Below are 18,922 nucleotides of genomic sequence, written 5' to 3' on the forward strand. Positions count from 1 at the left end.
GAATTACTACAAAAGCTGCAGCAAAGAGATGCAATGTTCATCTTCACACTGTGTAAATCCATGTTTTCCTAACAGAAAATTGGGAATTATTTCTTAAGCACAAAGTACATGTATTAATGAATGTGCAACAAAGATGAACTGAAGTATAAACTTACTTAGATAAAGGCAGAACTCAAATTATTTCAGATAACAAATCCTACATGCAAAGCACATAAGTGGATACCACATCCTTCGCGTTCTTGATTTGAGGTACACTTTGTGAATTTGTTTACAATTTGTAAACCACTATTCCACCAACCTGTACCTTGCCAGGAGACAATCATTCCAAATTTCTCACTGGGCTACAAAGCCATAGCACCTGAATAAATACAAATTCTACCAAATAGGAGATTCATGACATCTCACATATGAAATCAATGGGAGCAACAATTGCCTAGCATAATAAGAACATGTTGAAGTTTATTACATGGATGAAGTGATGACTGTGTTCTTACAGAAAGCGTTCTTTTACAATAGGGCAAATAAAACACTAAAAATAAACTTAATTCTCAGTTCCACAGAAAAGATGGAAACATCAATAATTTCTGAATATCCTCAGAATTCAAATGCACATTTGAAATAACGCAAGGTACTCTTCTAGTTTTAACTTGCAGGAATAATGAGCCAATAATCAATTGTTTGCACTGGTAACTATAGAGCAAAAGTGTGTTAGCACATGTACATGGGCACTTGCAAACAAACAGTCTTAGAAGTTTTGGATCCTGCCACAGCATTTACCTCGGTTCCAAGAAAGTCAAAGACCATGATTCTTTGCAGCAGGATTACTATGGTCTGAAATATTTTACTTTCACCTCCTCCACCTAAAGGGTTTGAATTTGTGATAATATTACAATAAATGGCTAATTCACACCTTCCTCAAAACAAAATGAAAATTAGAGATTACTCACAAATTCGCTATCCGTTGAGGTGGCTGTGGAAGACGTATTAAAGAATAGTGCTGATCCACAAGCACACCATGACACCACATGTTGGTACTTACACAGACAGACCATCATCAATTCTGCAGTGTGGGTTAGTATATTTATAGTTAGTTATAGTTTGTAATCAGGGAGCGGGAAGCGCAGAATCAAATATCGCTATGATGATTGTACGTTCTAGTATCAATTGTTTGGCGACAATAAGGTATAAAGTATATGCTGGCAATGACCAGTGATCAAGGCAGATATGACAAATTAGAATTTTGAACGGATCTGGATGCTTATTTTATGACCCCAATAAACATCTATTTTTCTTTCATAAATATATATTAAAAAAACAAGTTTTTTCCAACAAAATCTGCAAACGTTTAGTAAGAATTCACTGATAATTTGCTTTGCATTAACCATGGCCACTATTAATAATGGTTAGTCATTGACAAATATTTATAACATATTTTAGTTAAAAAACAAAGACATTGCTGTTCTAAATAAATTTAGTACCAAAACCCATAATTTCATTTAAATAATAATGCTTCACCTTTGTATTCAGAAGAACTACATTCATTGCTTATATTTTATTTACAATAATCATGACACTCCACGTGACCATCATGTGAATATTGATTACTCAAACAAAATTTTAACTACTAAAGCAAAATACTGTGCTGGAAAATCTAAACATAGAAACAGAAAATGTTGGAAATAACAAGTCAAGAAGAACCCATGAAAAACGTGTTATTATTCCAGGCTGATGGCCTTGTAACAAAAAGAAAGAAAGAAATCTGGTCTATGATGTTAACTCTGTGCCTCTCTCCAAAAGAGTTCATTTATTTTGTAAATATATCCAACATTGTCTGTTCTTATTCAAGTTTTTACAGAGCGGCTGCATTGTAAACAGTAAAGCACTTAATGCTGAGACTGTAAAATTTTTCCACTAAATTTATAGATAAAGTGGTATGGGGGAGATAATTATTACCAGAACATTTCATTCATATGTACCAAACTGGCTTATAGGGCATATTTTGAGGTAGTTTATCAGACTATTTTATTATTCTTACATTAACAACAGGACAAACGCCCTCTAAACAACACAAAGTGTGGATTATAAGCGGTGATTTCTGCAATAAAATAAATTGTACAGTTTGCACTAAGGTACCTTTACAGAAGGCTTCGCCTTTTTGTTGGGTGAACAATTGAGGTCTTCGTGAATTCTGTTCAGTAACCACAGAAGAAACTCAAGTGCATCATGCTGGGAATTTCCACGAAATTGGGATCCATACTTTGCAACTATATTCTGAAATAAAACAATCATTCCTCATTAAAACAAGATTTATCACAATGTTTAATAAAAAAAAGAGTATGCATAGTTGTTAAAACCCAGAGATAATTATTCAGCAATTCAGTTCATCCACCCTGGAAACACCATCTATGTGAAGATGATTGAAAAAAACTGGCAAGGGTTAATTGCTGGATATTGGAAACAAAAGTGGAAAGCCCTGGAAGTAGAGAAAGTTTTTTCAGTGAATCCAATGTTGAAGCAAATGTGTAATGTTAGCTACCTCTTCTGTGGATGCTGACAAACCAGCTGAGTTTTTCCACTGACTGACTTGACATACAGGCAGCATCCTGGTAAATCTCTTCTGCACCCTTCTCAAGACCTCCACATTCTCTTATAATGGAGTTACCAGAATTGAATGCAACCCTTCAGGTGCAGCCTAACCACAGTTTTATAAAGCTACAAAATAAATTCCTGACTTGGGAAGACCAACCAAGATAGGACTTACATAGGACTTACAGCAGGGCGCTGACAAGTGCAGTAGAACAGAGGGATCTGGAAATACAGATCCATAAATCCTTGAAAGTGGCATTACAGGTAGATAGGGTCACAAAGAAAGCTCTTAGTACTTTGGCTTTCATAAATCAATGCATTGAGTACAGGAGTTGGATGTTATGTTGAAATTGTGTAAGATGTTGGCGAGGCCTAATTGTGTGCAGTTTAGGTCACACATCTACATCAAAGATGTCAATAAGATTTAAAGAGTGCAGAGAAAATTTACAAGGATGTTGCTAGGATTTAAGGACCTAAGTTAAAAGGAAAGGGTGAATAGGTTACGATTTTATTCCCTAGAATGTAGAAGATTGAGGGGAGATTTGACAGAGGTAAACAAAATTATGGGGTTAAGTGCAAGCAGGCCTTTTCCACTGAGGTTGGGGAGACTACAATTAGAGGTCATGCGTTAAGAATGAAAGGTGAAGTATTTAAAGGGAACACAAGGGGAATTTCTTCACTCAGAGGGTCATGAGAGTGCGGAATGAGCTGCCAGCACAAGTGGTGCACGCAAGCTCGATTTCAATGTTTAAGAGAAGTTTGGATATGTACATGGATGAGAGGGGTTCGTGAAGGGCTATGGTCTAGGTGCAGGTCAATGGGACAAGGCAGATCAATGGGTCAGAACAGACTAGATGGATCAAAGGACCTGCTTCTGTGCTCAAGTGCTCTATGACCCTATGACCCTTGAACTCAATGCTTCAATTAATAAAGGTAAGCATGCCATGTGTTCCTTTATTATGATATCAACATGCGTGGCCACTTTCAGCAAGTCAGCTATGAAAGTCAGGTGTTTGTTACTCAGGGGTGGCATGTACTAGATTTCTTCACAAAATAAAACTCCAAATAATGTCAATAAAAATTTTCAACATTGAGAGCAAACCTCAATGTTGACTCTCAATTTAGACTCTCAGATTTATCCAGCATACAGTTAGGCTCTCCAGTCCATCAAGTTCACATCAGCATCCAATTGCATTAATCCTGCATTAATCTCATTTTACACTCCCTCCATTCTCACTAACTACCCCAGAGCTTAAACACACAAACACACACCTTCAGTGAGTGGCCAGATACCAACTTGCACAGCTTTGTGATGTGGAAAGGAACCCAAGTAATTAAAGGTAACACAAACCCTAAACCAGGGGTTCCACAGAGCACTTACTTAATGATATTGGCCAATGGCACAAAAAAAAAACCGGTTGGGAACCCCTGCTATAGACCAACTGTACCAGAAGTCAGAACTGAATCCCAGTCACTAAGGATGCGTTGAAGCAAATCTGTTAGCTGCACTATCAATTCCTTGATATATGTTACTAATGTGTTATTTTGAACAAAAAGCAAACTGCTGGAGGAGCTCAGCAGGGCAAGCAGTGTGTGTAGAGGGAATGGACAGTTGATATTTTAAGCCAGGATCCTTCACCTGGACTGTGAAGTGGATATTTGCTAAAACACATGTATTCTCGTCCTTCAAGATTTACGTAGTAAATATTTCAACCATTCATCTAGATAAGAATAATTTAATGAAACCACAAACGATTTCATAATTAGGATAGCAAGGTTCTGCCCTCGAGTGCCCTTGAACCTCTGGAGAGGGAATAGCTATATTGCTGGAACATGCCAATGGATCAATACCAGCAGATTGTTATCCAAATGAACTTGAAGGCTGATGAGAGAAGAAAATGAAAATTTCACAAATAGGGAATGGGGGGGGGGCGGGGAGGAACCGCAGAACAGCAAAACAAAAGGTACCATGACATACATTTAAACATACAGTGGATTCCAGGTAATATGGACACATCGGGTCCGGTACATTCTGATCCCAAAAAGTGGATGCCCCAATTAGCCAAAGTTTCACGGAAATAGTTAAAAAGTATAAAAAGGCAAATTATATACTTAAATGAAATACAGAGCAAATTAGAACACTACCAATAGTACTATAAAACTGTGTATTAGTTTCTAATAGTTATTAGGAATATCAGGGCCTGTTTATGGCCTTTGTCAACCTCCCCAAAACATTCGACACTGTGCGAAGAGAGCTCTTATGGGATGTCCTCCTCAAGTTTGGCTGTCCCAATAAATTAGTTAACGTCCTCTGCCAGTTCCACGGTGGGATGACTGCTCGGGTGACCATTACAGGACAAGAGTCCGAGCCCTTCCTTGTACACACAGGGGTGAGGCAGGGGTGTGTGCTAGCACCAGTGCTCTTTAACATCTTCCTCTTGTGTGTTACCAAGCTTCTCCACAACGAGATTGAAGGCAGCAGCGGTGTGGCAGTGGACGTCAAATTAAATGGCAACCTCTTTGACATCAGGAGGCTCTGCACAACCACCAAAGTCCATGGAGAACGGCTCCTAGAGCTGGAGTACGCAGACGACTGTGCTTTTGTGGCCCATACTCCGGAGGATCTTCAGACTGTCCTTGCTGTGGCGGTGAGAGCGTACAGCAGAATGGGGCTCACTGTCAATACCACCAAGACAGAAGTGGTTTGCCAATGGAGTACCAGTGTCCCACCCACTCTACCTGCCTTCTCTGTTGGTGATGAAAAGCTGTCAGTAGTGCCAAATTTCAAATATCTGGGGAGCATTCTCTCTGAGGATAGCAGCATTGACAACGACATCCAGAGCCGCATTAAACAGGCATCAGCTGCCTTTGGGAGACTTTGGCGTAGAGTCTTTCAGAACAGGAGCCTTCGTCCCTTCATAAAGGTCGCCGTATACCAAGCGGTTTGTGTCACCACCCTCCTTTATAGCTGTGAAGCTTGGGTAACCTACAGCTGTCACATCAAGTCCTTGGAGCACTTCCACATAAGCTGTCTCCAGCGCTTCCTGGGAATTACCTGGCGTGAGCGGGTGCCTCACACTGAAATACTTGTAAAGACCAACTGCAGAAGTATTGAAGTCATTATCACCCAGCATCAGCTGCAGTTGCTGGGGCGCATGATAAGGATGCCCCCATGTCAGCTACCCCGCAGAGTGTTATACGGCCAGCTACATCATGGTCGACGCTCAGCTGGAGGGCCGAAGAAGCGCTGTAAGGATCAGATGAAGAATGCTTTAAGGAAGTGCAAGATCAGACCCGAGGACCTGGAGGATGTTGCTGCTGACCGTACCACTTGGCAACAGCTGTGTAGGGACGGGGTTCGTATTCTGGAAATGGAAAGAACAACCAGAAGACAGCAGAAGAGAGCCAGGAGAAATGCAGCCCATGGTTGCCACCACTACCACATATACATGTCCCACCTGCAATGGAGCTTGTGGGTCCAGGATAGGACTGTACAAAGATCTCACCGTTAAAGGAGTGGATGTCGTCATCGGATTTCAGTGGACAACCGAAGAAGAATAGTTATTGATGGAGGAATTCATCCAGTGTATGCAATGAATAAAATCTTTGCAGACGTGTTTACAGCTCTTCTTCTTCTCCGTATCACCCCTGCTGGGACATAGACCGCCAACAGACCCTCGCCAGAGCCCTCAGTCCAGGGTCATTCTTTCATGTTGCTTGCCGGTATAGCCCACCCTCTTTATCTATCCTTCCTCTCAGGGATGAAGCCTTCTGAACTTCGGTTGGCGTTTCTCTAGCTCTGGGTTTTTGCAGGATGGGTTTGCTAGCCTCATGCCCAACACTCCTCCTTTCACATCCGGGCGTAGGACCGTCCATGGAGGAGTTGTGCAAAGCTCAAAGAATGCAAAACTTTCAGATTTCTCTCCTTACAAGCAGCCATAAAACAAAGAAACCGAATAAACCCATTCAAAAAAAATATCAAACACCCAATGTGCAGAAAAAGAACAAATTATGCAAACAATAAAATAAAGCAAATAACATTCAGAACTGAAGCTCACAAAAGAGCGTCCACGAAGCCAGTCATCACTGCAGCCGATTCAGGAGCCCATTAGTTGCAGGCAACAGCCTCAGTTAAGCACAGACACAAGTAAACCTCACCGAACAGCAAGCTGAATGCCAGGCCATCCCTCTCCTCCAGCCCCAAGACTCTGGCCTTTTCAATGTGACCCAGCACTTAACTGGCCAAACATCAGCTCGTTTCTCGATCTCAGACCCGGGCCCTGTTGCTTCAATATACCCTGGGGTCTGGGCGCCATCACCTCAATTCAGCCCATACCCAACCATTCGAATCTGGCCCGTTGCTTAAATCGGCCATACATGTTGTTCCTCGCTCTCAGGCCCAACACCTCTTACAGGTTATACAAGTGGTTCTAAAGCTCAACTGCAAAAGGGAAGTTGCAGTGATTGGTTCTGAGAAAAAGTATGATTAATAAAGTAGTTAGTAGTTCTGTTTGCTGCCAACAAGTTACTGTACTTCACCAACGCCATCTTAAACCTGAAGCAGATAGTGTAGATACTGTACAATGCAATCGACGAATGCATCCTCTAAATCTTCATTTTCATGGTAACTTTCAAGATGATTGTCGATACCTTCAAACACTTCTTAGGGTACATCCACACTACGCCGGATAATTTTGAAAACGAAGCTTTTTCTCTTCGTTTTGCCCTCCCGTCCACACTGAGCCGGCGTTTTCAGCCCCCGAAAACGGAGATTTTCGAAAACACTCTCCAGAGTGAATAAATCTGAAAACGCTTAATATCCGGCGTAGTGTGTACGGGATAACTGGAGAGATTTAAAAACATTGTCATGACAACACAACAACAATGCTTTTTTCTGCTTCTGGTTGGTACTGCGCAAGCACTGCCGTATTGCTGTTACAACGCGCGGTCGGTGTGAACAGCGTGAGAGTTAAATTGTAAAGTGAGCTTTTTTGACTATTTAAAAACGCTGTCACGACGTGCCGAAACAGATGTTCATTGTTTTAACAACAAGGTGAAGAAGTGAATAAGTATACTCACTTCGCCCTGTTTTCTGTCCTTGCTTGTATGAAGGTGGTTTATCTATTTATGCAGGTACTTCTCTGACAATAGATGTGTAACAGCCTAATGCAACATTGTATGGAAATACAAGATAACGCTGATGCAGACGTTTTATACATTTAACAAGGTGCTTTATTAATGCAACAGAGTTAGTCAGTTTTTCAATGTTCGTCATCAGCTGGGTTATACCATCCGTGAACTCCCTGTCGGTTGCCGCCATACGCTCCAGTACTTGTTTTTTTTAGTTTTAAGTCCTCCTGCGCGACAGCCAAGAGCAATTCCTTCAAAGTTTTTCTACTCTGTAACTGAATGAACGCGCACTAAGTATATCGTTTCCTCTTCGTTTGCTTTCTGTGTGTCCTGTGCATGCCCAGTAGGAGGAGATTCGCCCAAATATCCACCTAACGTGGACGGAGATATTTTGAAAAACGCTTAGTGTGGACACCTGTCGTTTTTACTCGAAAGCGGCGTTTTCAAAATTATCCGGCGTAGTGTGGACGTAGCCATAGTTGCTAACTTGTTGAAGTAGTGAAATCGTTATGTTTTCACTCCTGGATATTTCTGGTATCTCCAAGCTTGAATGATTGAAACCGCAGTGAGCAAAACAATTCAGAATTGTCTTATTGCTTATTTCTCACCAACTATCAGTAAGAAAAATCTTTGCTTTTTGCGCGCAAACACAACTGACACCATTTAAAAACCGTTCACTCTAAACACAGTGTAGCGTCTAGGCCATGCATAACTGACATTAATTAGAACGTGTTTGGCAACAGTCTCTTGCCCCAATTATGCAGCAGACTGTTTCCCAAATAAACGAAGGGAATCCCGACAGTTTTCTCGATATCTTTAAGAGTTGTCCTAAATAAGCAGCTCCCCTGATTAATCGATCGCTCAATTAACCAAAATCCACTATATTTGTTTTCAGTAACCTCACTGAAAATTGCTAATAAATAACAACAATCACCACACAGCAAGTGACAAATGTATAGTCTGTTATTTAGTTTGCATATTTATGAGGCTGAACTTTAAAGTAACTGGGGCTAAAGATTGTTAAGATTCTTTCAGTGATTACAGAAAAAGCCTTTCAGTCAATCACCTATGTCAAATAGAACTGTATTACCCACTGTGAAATGGGCAGCAATAAGGTAGCAGTCATGTTGGATAAGGATCAATGATAGACCATGTCCACAGTCTCAATCCTACCATCGTTGCTCAGGGCTGTTTTGGGGCAGCGGTAGGATAAAAATCCAACTGAGCAAATGATTATGAACTTGAAACAAAATAGTGTTAAAGGGTCAGGACACAGACACACAGCATTATTGATGGAAGTGAACATAGAACAGTACAGCACAAAACAGGCCTTTTGGCCCATAAAGTCGTGCTGAACCAAATAAATTAATCCCTTCTGCCTAAACCACACCCATATCCTTTCATTTTCGTCAAATCAGTGTATCTACCTGAACGTCTCTAATGTATCTACCTCTACCACCATACCAGACAATGCATCCCAGGCACTGACCAGTCTTTGTTAAAAAAAACTTGCCCCTTGCATTTTCTTTAAAATTATTCCCTCCCACCTTAAATGCATGCCCTCTGGTATTAGACATTTCAACCATAGGATAATAATAATGTCTGTATCTGTGCCTCTCAATCTTATAAGGCTCTATCAGATCTCCTCTCAGCCTCTGCCACTCCAGGGAAAGCAACTTCGGTGTGCTCAACCTCTCGTTGTAGCATATGTCCTCTAATCCGGGCAGCATCCTGCTACACAGCTCCAAAGTGGAAAATCTGGTGCTCCAGTTAAAGATGGTTTCAAGATGAACATGAAGGACACAGCTGAAAACACAGAAAGAAAGTTGCTCAGGGTGAGTGCAATGATGCCCAGGTGTGGGTTTGGCTACAGGCGAACATGGCTACAGCTGGAAACCAAGTGGAGTGGGGAGGAAAAGTTAGAAGAGTAATTTTTCATCATTGTCCCTCAATAGGTCTGCCTTTATACAAGCAGAGGTGTATTAATGTACAAGCACCTTACTGAGATCTATACAGAGGTAAGTGCAAGGATTGGATAACAACTGTCTGTATTGCTTTATGCTGAACTTTAGACAAGTAATTATATCACTGTGACATCAATAAACAGCCATTAAAAATATTCAAGAAAAATGTAAACAAATTCATCTTTGAATTCAATGTCCAATATTTGAAGCAACAGAATATGCTCAGGCAGGTGCTCCACAAAGTGATTTTGTTGGCAAAAAAAAAATATGATGCCTTTGCATGTTCAATATAATTATTACTGAAAAGGAAATGCTGACAAATTTAAAAGTAATGGATATTTTATTTTTCAGTCAATGGAATTTATTTTCCTACAATATGCATTGGTGGTAGAATCAAAAAGAACACTATTTAGGATACCTGATAAGAAACTAAATTAAAGTTTCAGTTTGCATGTTTCTATGACTCATTCCATAACACATTCCAAAGAATAATAGTGACTTAGTTGACACGCATTCCTCTTTGAACTGATGTAAGCAAATAATGAAAAAGGATCCTACAGATGTGACAATGGCACAAAAAAAGGAAAATAATGGAAACACAGCCAATCAGACAGCATCTGCGGAAATAGAGACCATTGGCATCATAAAATCAGTAACTAGATATTAGAAAAGTAAGTGACAGACGAAGGTGGGCATGAATAACTAAGTGTTGCCAACAAGAGAAAATCTGCAGATGCTGGAAAGCAACACACCCAAGATGCTGGAGGAACTCAGCGGGCCAGGCAGCTTCTATAGAAAAAAGCATGGTCAATGTTTCAGGTCAAGACCCTTTGGCAGGTCTGGGGAAAAATAAAGAGGGGTAGAATTAAAAGGTGGGGGAGGGGAGGGAGAAACACAAGGTGATAGGTGAAAGCAGGAGGGGGCGGAATGAAGTAAAGTGCTGGGAAGTTGATTGGTGAAAGAGATACAGAGATGGAGAAGGGGAAGTCCATTAGGAGAGAACAGAAGGCCATGGAAGAAAGAAAAGGGTGGAGGCATATCAGAGGAGGGCGATAGGCAGGCGAGGAGATAAGGTGAGAGAGGGAAAAGGGGATGGGGAATGGTGAAAGAGAGGTGGGTGGGGATCCATCACCAGAGGTTCGAGAAATTGATGTTCATACCATCAACTTGGAGGCTACCCAGATGGAATGTATGGCCTCATCACGGCAGTTAAGGAGGCCATGGATTGACATATTGGAATGGGAATGGGAAATGGAATTAAAATGGGTGGCCGCTGGGAGATCCCTCTTCTTCTGGCAGATGGAGCGTAGGTGCTTGGCGAAATGGTTTCCCAATCCACACTAGGTTTCACCAATATACAGGAGGCCACACTGGGAGCACCAGACACAATATATGACCCTAACAGGTTCACAGGTAAAGTATCGCCTCACCTGGAAGGATGGTTTGGGGTCCTGAATGGGAGTGAAGGAGGTGGTGTAAGACCATAAGACAAAGGAGCAGAAGTCAGCCATTCGGCCCGTCGAGTCTGCTCCACCATTTTATCATGAGCTGATCCATTCTCCCATTTAGTCCCACTCCCCCGCCTTCTCACTATAACCTTTGATGCCCTAACTACTCAGATACCTATCAATCTCTGCCTTAAATGCCTTGCCCTCCACTGCCGCCGTGGCAACAAATTCCACAGATTCACCACCCTCTGGCTAAAAAAAATGTCTTCGCATCTCTGTTCTGAATGGGCGCCCTTCAATCCTTAAGTCATGCCCTCTTGTACTAGACTCCCCCATCATGGGAAACAACTTTGCCACATCCACTCTGTCCATGCCTTTCAACATTCGAAATGTCTCTATGAGGTCCCCCCTCATTCTTCTAAACTCCAAGGAGTACAGTCCCATAGAAAAAGCATTTGTTCCACTTACAAGGATAAGTGCCAGGAGGATATCAGTGGGGAGGGACACACGTGTTGCTGGAAGTGAAGGCAACAAAAAAATAAGGAAACAAAAGTTCAACACGTGCCCAGAACTTCCTTCAATTTCCACACAGCTGCCAACCACCTTCCAGCCAGTGCTGATGACAGAAAGCTGAGTCACTCCACTTCAATCTATATTATGAAATAATTGTGAACTCATTCAAGATGTTTCAAATGTGAAAGGTTTTGCATAAGTTTTAGTTTATTGTTTTTTTGCTGAGATTTACAAGTAGCAAATCAAAAAACTTCACTGTGAACTAATGCCGCCTGAAGTTTAAAAATTATTGATGCAATGACTTTAGGAAATGTTAAAAGCAATAGTTATCTGACATTTGAAGAAGTTGGGAATGGTTAAGGTCACATAAACAAAAGACTGACTCCAGGAAGTATTCAACATTTCTAATAGTATGTAAAAATTGGAATTCAAGGAAGATCTACCGAAGACATAAAATGAAATTTGTTAAATCAATGGAAGCTAACAATCTTTTCCTGACACAGTTTCAAAATGGGAGCCCAAGCAAATGCCTCATTTCATGTCCTCTAAACATCAGCCCAGCTGATTTTCTACGGTATGTCAAATTCACCTGCCTCAAAAATGTTAGATCTTTTCCATCTGCAATTCACACCCACAACTACGGTGGTGTAAAAAACACTAATTGGAAAGCAGCATCCATCATCAGAGATCTCTCCCCCCCCCACCCCCAACCCCCCACCCCCCAGGTCATGCTCTCTTCTCGCTGCTGCCATCAGGTACCTTTTGGTAAAGAACCAAAACTTAATTTATGAAGAACCTCAGGACTTGTGCCACGTGGTTCAAGAACAGGTGCTACCCTTCAACCATCAGTCTCTTGAACAAAAGGAGCTAACTTCACTTGCCCCATCATTGAAATGTTCCCACAACCAACAGACTCACTTTCAAGGTCTCTCCATCTCCTGTTCTCCTTATTTATTGCTATTTATTTATACTTTCAGTTGCACAGTTCGTTGTCCTCTGTACTCTGGTTGATCTTTCATTGAGCCTGTTATAGTTACTATTCTATAGATTTGATGAGTATGCCCAAAAGAAAACGAATCTCAGGGTTGTATAAACTTACATATGTATTTCGATAATAAAATTTACTTTGAATTCATTTTATGTTAAGTAACACTATATTAACGTTTTACTAGAGGCCGGTAAGATCTCTATGAATGGGAAAATGCACGTGTTGCTGGGGAGAGCAATAACTGCACTTAAACTAAGACCCGCCACATCACAGCTCCACAGTGGTCTGAATCAAATATGCAACTATTTCAATGGCAAATAATTGACACAATTAACTCCAGGATGCAATCAAAAGCCCATTTTAAGTAAATCTGGCATCACTCATTTCAAGTAAATTTCACATCACTTTTCATTCTCACTATCAGTGGCTATACATCATCACCTTTACAATTTCCTCCTGCCACGCTGCAGTTGCTTAAGTTAAAATAAAAGAGTTGCAGATTCAATTCCTACTTTACCGGGGGGAAGAGGATAATTAACTTTTCAAACTTGCAGCTTTGCTTTCAAATGAAGCAACCTCCAAAAATAGCTGGTAGGATAATTTTTACTGTGACTGACGCAAATTCGAAATAATGGATAGGCTAGATACGACGGGGGGGGAAACCAGGATGCGGGGTTGCACGCGGAATGCTGCTGCACAATAAAACGAAGTATTGTGTTTAATGTTACACATCAGCATTAGTCATTCAGCAAAGCTGGGAGATTAACGCACCGCTCTGAAAGTTGACTGAGTCGGTTACTGGTAGGGAAACAGATTTAAAAAATTCTGCTAAACCTTAAAATTTAGCAAGCACCAATCCACCTCAATAGGTGCTGAGAGAAAAAAATAATATTGCGCATCATCACATCGATAGAAACACACGCCTCATTTCCACGTCCTAGAAGTATTGGGTTTGTTTCAGTGGTACTTGAATTACCTTGGTTCAAACGTGTTAGACCACTTACACATTTAATTTCATATCCACCACAGTACAACTGCGGCGGTGTAATAAATTGCGCTACTTTTTCCTCAGCAGTTACTTTGTCTGGTAGTTGTAAAATAGCTGAACTTTCTTATAACAATTTGACTGGCTGGCCGTTCAACATCGCTATAATAATTCTACTCCGCATTTATCTTTCCCCGAATGGGAGGAGCTCCTACCTTGAACTGTACTGAAAGCTGCGGCGTGTACTCGAGTGTCCAGAGCGCCCGGACCAGCACTGCGAGCTGCTCGGTCACTTCGGCGCTGTCCTGACGCGCCGGCTCTCTGCTGCCCAGGGTGCCATTGGCTCGCAGTTGCTTCAGCTCGGAGCGATACTGCTCCAAGCCCAGGTACTCGGCGAACAGCTCGGTGTTGCTCAGGCACTGCACCACGGCGTTCATGAAGCAGGTATTACCATGGTTCTTCAAGCCCAACACGCCAGGGAGTTTATTGCCGTGGCCCCAGGACGCACGCTCCTTCCCGGACTGGGACTGAGTCCTGGCGGCGCCGGGCTCCTGTTGCCCTTCGATGCCCGCTTCGCTGCAGGTGGCGAGGGTGACGGCGCCGTTCCCGAACCCCCCGTCGTCCTCCTCCTCTGCTTCTCCCCCTCCTCCCTCAGCGGGCGCCGCCTCTCCGAAAGGTGCCAAAGTGAACAAAGTTTTGAAGACCCCCCTCACAAAGCTGCCGACCGACCTCAGCGATCTCCTCCTGAACAGCCTGCCCGACAGGCTCTTCCTCCGCTTGGACCGGGACACCTTCGCTTTCAGGGCGGCTTTGGCCGCCTTCGGCTGCTCCTCGGCCGGTTCCATCGTTTGACTTCACCCTCTCGGCGGCTTCATCACCTGGGCACAGCGCGCTATATCTGCCGGCAGGAGCACACTGCCGCACCCCCGCACCATCCCATCTCCTTCCCTTGCTCGATCCGAACCCAGACGGGCTGGCGTGCTTCCTCGTAGATACGACGTCCGGAAAGAAAACGGAGTTGAAGCGATTGCTGGGTCTCTCGCCAGTCAACACCACCTTATTTTTCACAAAATTCCCAGTGCAGGCTAGGTGTGTTGTTACCTGACTCCATGTTGTCGCTGAACCATCATTTGAAATGGGTGCAGCTGTTTGGCGGAGGTGCCGCGTTGCTCCGCCCTCCGGTCCGGCCCCCTTCACCCTTCAAATCCATCACGGGAGGCAGGCCGCTGGGAGGTTCGGTTGTCCCTCAGCACGGACAGCCCGGCACTTGTAAAACTTGACAGCACCTCATTTCCAAGAGCCAGAATCACTCTGCGATGTTTCCTTAATTGTTTTCCTGAGCAAGATAGACTCTACCGTGGGTACTTCACGCTCATGCATTTGGTATAATGACGTGGTGTGTGTGCGCGCACATATGAAGTAACTATTTCAGCTAATTCCACGATATATTCTTCTGGGCGAGACTGGGATTTTCAAAGTGTTCGTTCCCACTTGTTGATATGAGGGCTGTTGGCGCTCTCTCGGAGATGTCAGCAACTCAAATCCATCTTTTCCGCACAAGATCCAGAAATCCACCTTGGGAATGAGACTCTCTTCAAAGTTAATGCAACCTAACGGTAGGAGTCGCACTGGTGCCTTTTCGAAAGTATGGAGTTGCATGCGGTAGTTTTATACAACTCATGCCATCGAAGGGCACCCCGTTGCCTTTTAAGGGCTCTCCGTATCACAGTATCCTAGGGGCTACGCGCCCCTTTCTCGGTACTTGCACTGACACGATCACTGGGACTGTCTGACGTGCCCACGAGATTGTATCTGTGTCCAAGTGGAGGTGCAGACAAAATTTCTATCACAGAGCCATCCGCCAGGAATGTTAATAAATTTGTTCGCCGGGGTCTAGCTGCTTACATTAAGCTGAGCAACTGTCATTGTGGCAAAATGCACAGCACATAGGAAAGGGAAAACATTATGTTCTCCTACAAAGGTTTACAACACTATGTACATTTAAAATCATTTTTCACTTATGTTCAACGGGGTCAACAAACGTGAACCATCGTTCGTGGTCAACGTCTCGTGAAACTGAGTCGGATGTTTATCGTTGTTGCACAGGGCAAGAGGCAAGAGACGGTCGACAACGGGGCACGTGACCAGGTACATGGATGGACTTACGGCAGTGTGAGGAATTTTCTACAAATCCTTCCTTCAACCAAGCCTGCCATACCTGATCTGACGATGAAGCAATGCTTCAAATTCAACAGAAAATATTCGTTAAAACATAGGAAAAGCAGGACAGGCAGAAAGAGATTGCTAAAAACAAAAGAATGTTTTCCATTTTATTGATAAAAGGTGAAAATATAATTTAATTTATTTTCGAGAAATAGGAATGGTTATTTTCTGTCAGAATATCAGCACATCAGTGTTCCCCAACCTTTTTTTTTAGCTCAACGCCCCCCAAAACACCTTCATACTTGCCAACGTGCCCCAAAGCACCTTCATACTTGCCAACGCGCCCCAAAGCACCTCCATACTTGCCAACACCCCCATAAAGCACCTTCATACTTGCCAACACCCCCAAAAAGCACCTTCATACTTGCCAACATGTCTTCCATCAAGTTGTGACAGTAAAAGCCTTAAGTCCCCACATGTAAAAATGTCCAAGTGGTTTCTGTTTTTCATGAATATGTGGTCCACTTCACTGAAGCCTCTTTCAACAAGGTAGGAGGATGGAAATGCAATGAAGAGCAGTTTTGGCTCTTCCCCAAAGACCAGGAAACTTCATTTGACAGTGTAACCACATACCACAAAAGCCAACATTTTTGAAAAGCATTTTTGCTTCTTCATCATTCTGAATTTCGATCATTTTTTCTTGCAAGCTCTCCTTGTTCCTCCACCTTGCAAAAAAATGAGTTAATTACCCAGTCCAGAATTTCCAGATCGTTCAAATCCTTGAATCGGTTCTGAAAATTCTTCTTCAGTGACTACAGGTGTAAGCAGTACTCTTGCAAATCACCACTTGTGAAAGAGAGTGCCATACTTTCCACGCAGGGAAACTGTGAGAACATTCTACTCCCAAATGTTTTGCTTATATATTTCCAATTTCCCTATAAAAGTGGACCCTGCACTTTTTGCTTGGATTAAATTGAAATTCTCACCCTGTAGTTTCATGTGTAGAATGTTCATTTTGTCATTCAGATCTGCTAGTCATGCCACATCTCCATGTAGAAGTTCAATCTTGTTTTTCAAGCTCTTGTCAACTTTGAGCAAAAATTCAACCAGCGTCAAAAAGATCAAAGACACCTTTTAAGCGGCAGCCTTTTGACAGCCAATGCACTACAGTGTAAAGAAGCAAGCGTTCAAACTCTTCATCATTACCTTGGCATAACTGGCAAGATATTCTACTATTTAATGGATGAGCTTTCATTTTGTTGATAGCAGATATTACCAGAGTCATGCTTGAAAAAAGTTACTGACTGAAGTTTTTGGCTGCAAGATGTTGATCATGAATTACACAATGCATTGCAAACAGACTTTGAATTTCTTTTTTCATAAATGCCATTAAACCAGCATGGTGACCTGTCATATATGGTGTTCCATCTGCTTTTCTTGGCAAATGACTCGAGTGTGCAACACTTTTCAAATGTTTCTTTCATCTTCTGAAACTGAGTAATACCATAAGTAGCCTTTTTCAAGGTGTCTTTTATAGATGTGTTCCTGCAATCTTGATAGTTTCATAGCATCATTAGACAGTACAGTATTACAAGGTTGTGGTAGCAGTACACATGTTGAAGACTAGAACAGGAGAATCCAAGCCTTACAAAATAGGGCACAAGTGTAGCCAAAATGGAAGTAGTAGAGGAAACAACAATCTAAAAGTTAGAGTACTATTGTATACATGAGTGCTCAGGATTGATGGGATTATATGTAATTTGTTTAAAATGATTAAACATTATGGTATGTCAATTTGTGCTTACCGTCAACAATGTTTCACTGTTACCAATCAGTGCTACCTCTAATGCTTGGATCATATGGAATCTAATGTGCAAATTTCCTCAACGTGACTGAATAGCGAGCAATGGGCACAGATATGAGATGTAGATGTGAGGCTTGTAGCAACATAAGCTGAGGTGAAACACATGAAACCTGGGGATAAGCTTTCGCAGCTAGGGATCATTGAGAAGTGGATGGCAGGAGCATGCTACAAAGTCCAAAGTCTGAGGGTACAGGTGAAGCCGGAAGTAAGTGGGTTTCACTAATCTTGACAACATGTCTCATGAGGTCATTGTTCTTTTTATAACACTAATCTGTAAGCCACCAAACACCTTTGTCCACTGGTCTGAGGGCCTCCTAATATTCTGTGGATGTAAAATATCTCTTTGCCTTTCCATATAGTTTGTAAATCCGAATCACAAACAACAACCACTGAGGCTACAATGCTCTGCTCCTTTAAGTGATGCTATTGATGATATTTGTTTCCCTAGCTTCTCAACAGCTGGCATAGTGTCACACTGCAACTATACATATTGGCAGGCATCACAAACTTCTGCCTGCTGGGTCGTTTGCAATCGATGGGCAATGGGTTAATTGTTCATATGAATCCCTGCATCTGTTTTCAAGTGCTATCCAATTTATTCCATGTTATATCAAAATACAGTCTCAAACATGAGAAGAAAAATGTTTTCTTTGACTAGAGAGCTATTGCTTTAAATCGAAGATTGGGAGATTTAACTGAACATGGCTCAGAAATGGTATCCAGTGATTTAATGCAAGAGCAGGTAAAATGGGCAAGCTTTAGAAGAAAGAAATCACATCTTCTTTGGTTAAAAATCAAGGGTCTATTTCTTTGTCAGGTGCCAGGAATTTATAAAAAAAAATTAATGTGGGCAGAGAAGTTAGCTACTTATCTTCAACCATTCCATTCTTGAAACAACTTGCACAGACATAATCCCTACCTCAGTGTAGCAACTTTCTGACCACTTTGTACTACAATTAATTTTTGTTCTAATTGTGTTCTTTCTTGTATATCTTTAAACATTTATATTTACTTTATGAGTTTCCTGTGAATATTGTACATCTGATGCACTGTACCTGTAATTTGTTGATTTCAGGTTCTTAGATTTTCTCCAAATTTCAAAGAAAATTATGATTTAAAAGCAGCCATATTTACAAATTTAAAGTAATTAATATGGAATTAATTTCTTCATCCCTGTGTCCACATGCATGTTTACATTAGCTGTTGCTCAGAAGCCATGCTCTTTAATCTTATTTCCCTCTCCCTTCTCTCCCTCTTCCTTCTGGCTCCTTCACTTTTTCT

At 41.9% G+C, this 18,922-nt stretch overlaps 1 protein-coding gene across 1 annotated transcript in view; it reads right to left on the reverse strand.

Moving 5' to 3' along the window:
• The window catches only part of usp43a (ubiquitin specific peptidase 43a), a 477,870-nt gene extending 463,059 nt beyond the window's left edge, over positions 1–14,811 (reverse strand). The window contains exons 1-2 of the mRNA XM_072242187.1: positions 13,830–14,811; positions 2,134–2,271 (exon numbers count right to left, since the gene is read on the reverse strand). Of these exons, the coding sequence (XP_072098288.1) occupies positions 2,134–2,271; positions 13,830–14,459 (768 nt within the window). The 5' untranslated portion in view covers positions 14,460–14,811. The remainder of the gene's footprint in view (positions 1–2,133; positions 2,272–13,829) is intronic.
• Positions 14,812–18,922: the final 4,111 nt, after the last annotated feature.

The sequence above is a fragment of the Mobula birostris genome, chromosome 24 (genome assembly GCF_030028105.1).
Source record: "Mobula birostris isolate sMobBir1 chromosome 24, sMobBir1.hap1, whole genome shotgun sequence".
Taxonomy (NCBI): domain Eukaryota; kingdom Metazoa; phylum Chordata; class Chondrichthyes; order Myliobatiformes; family Myliobatidae; genus Mobula; species Mobula birostris.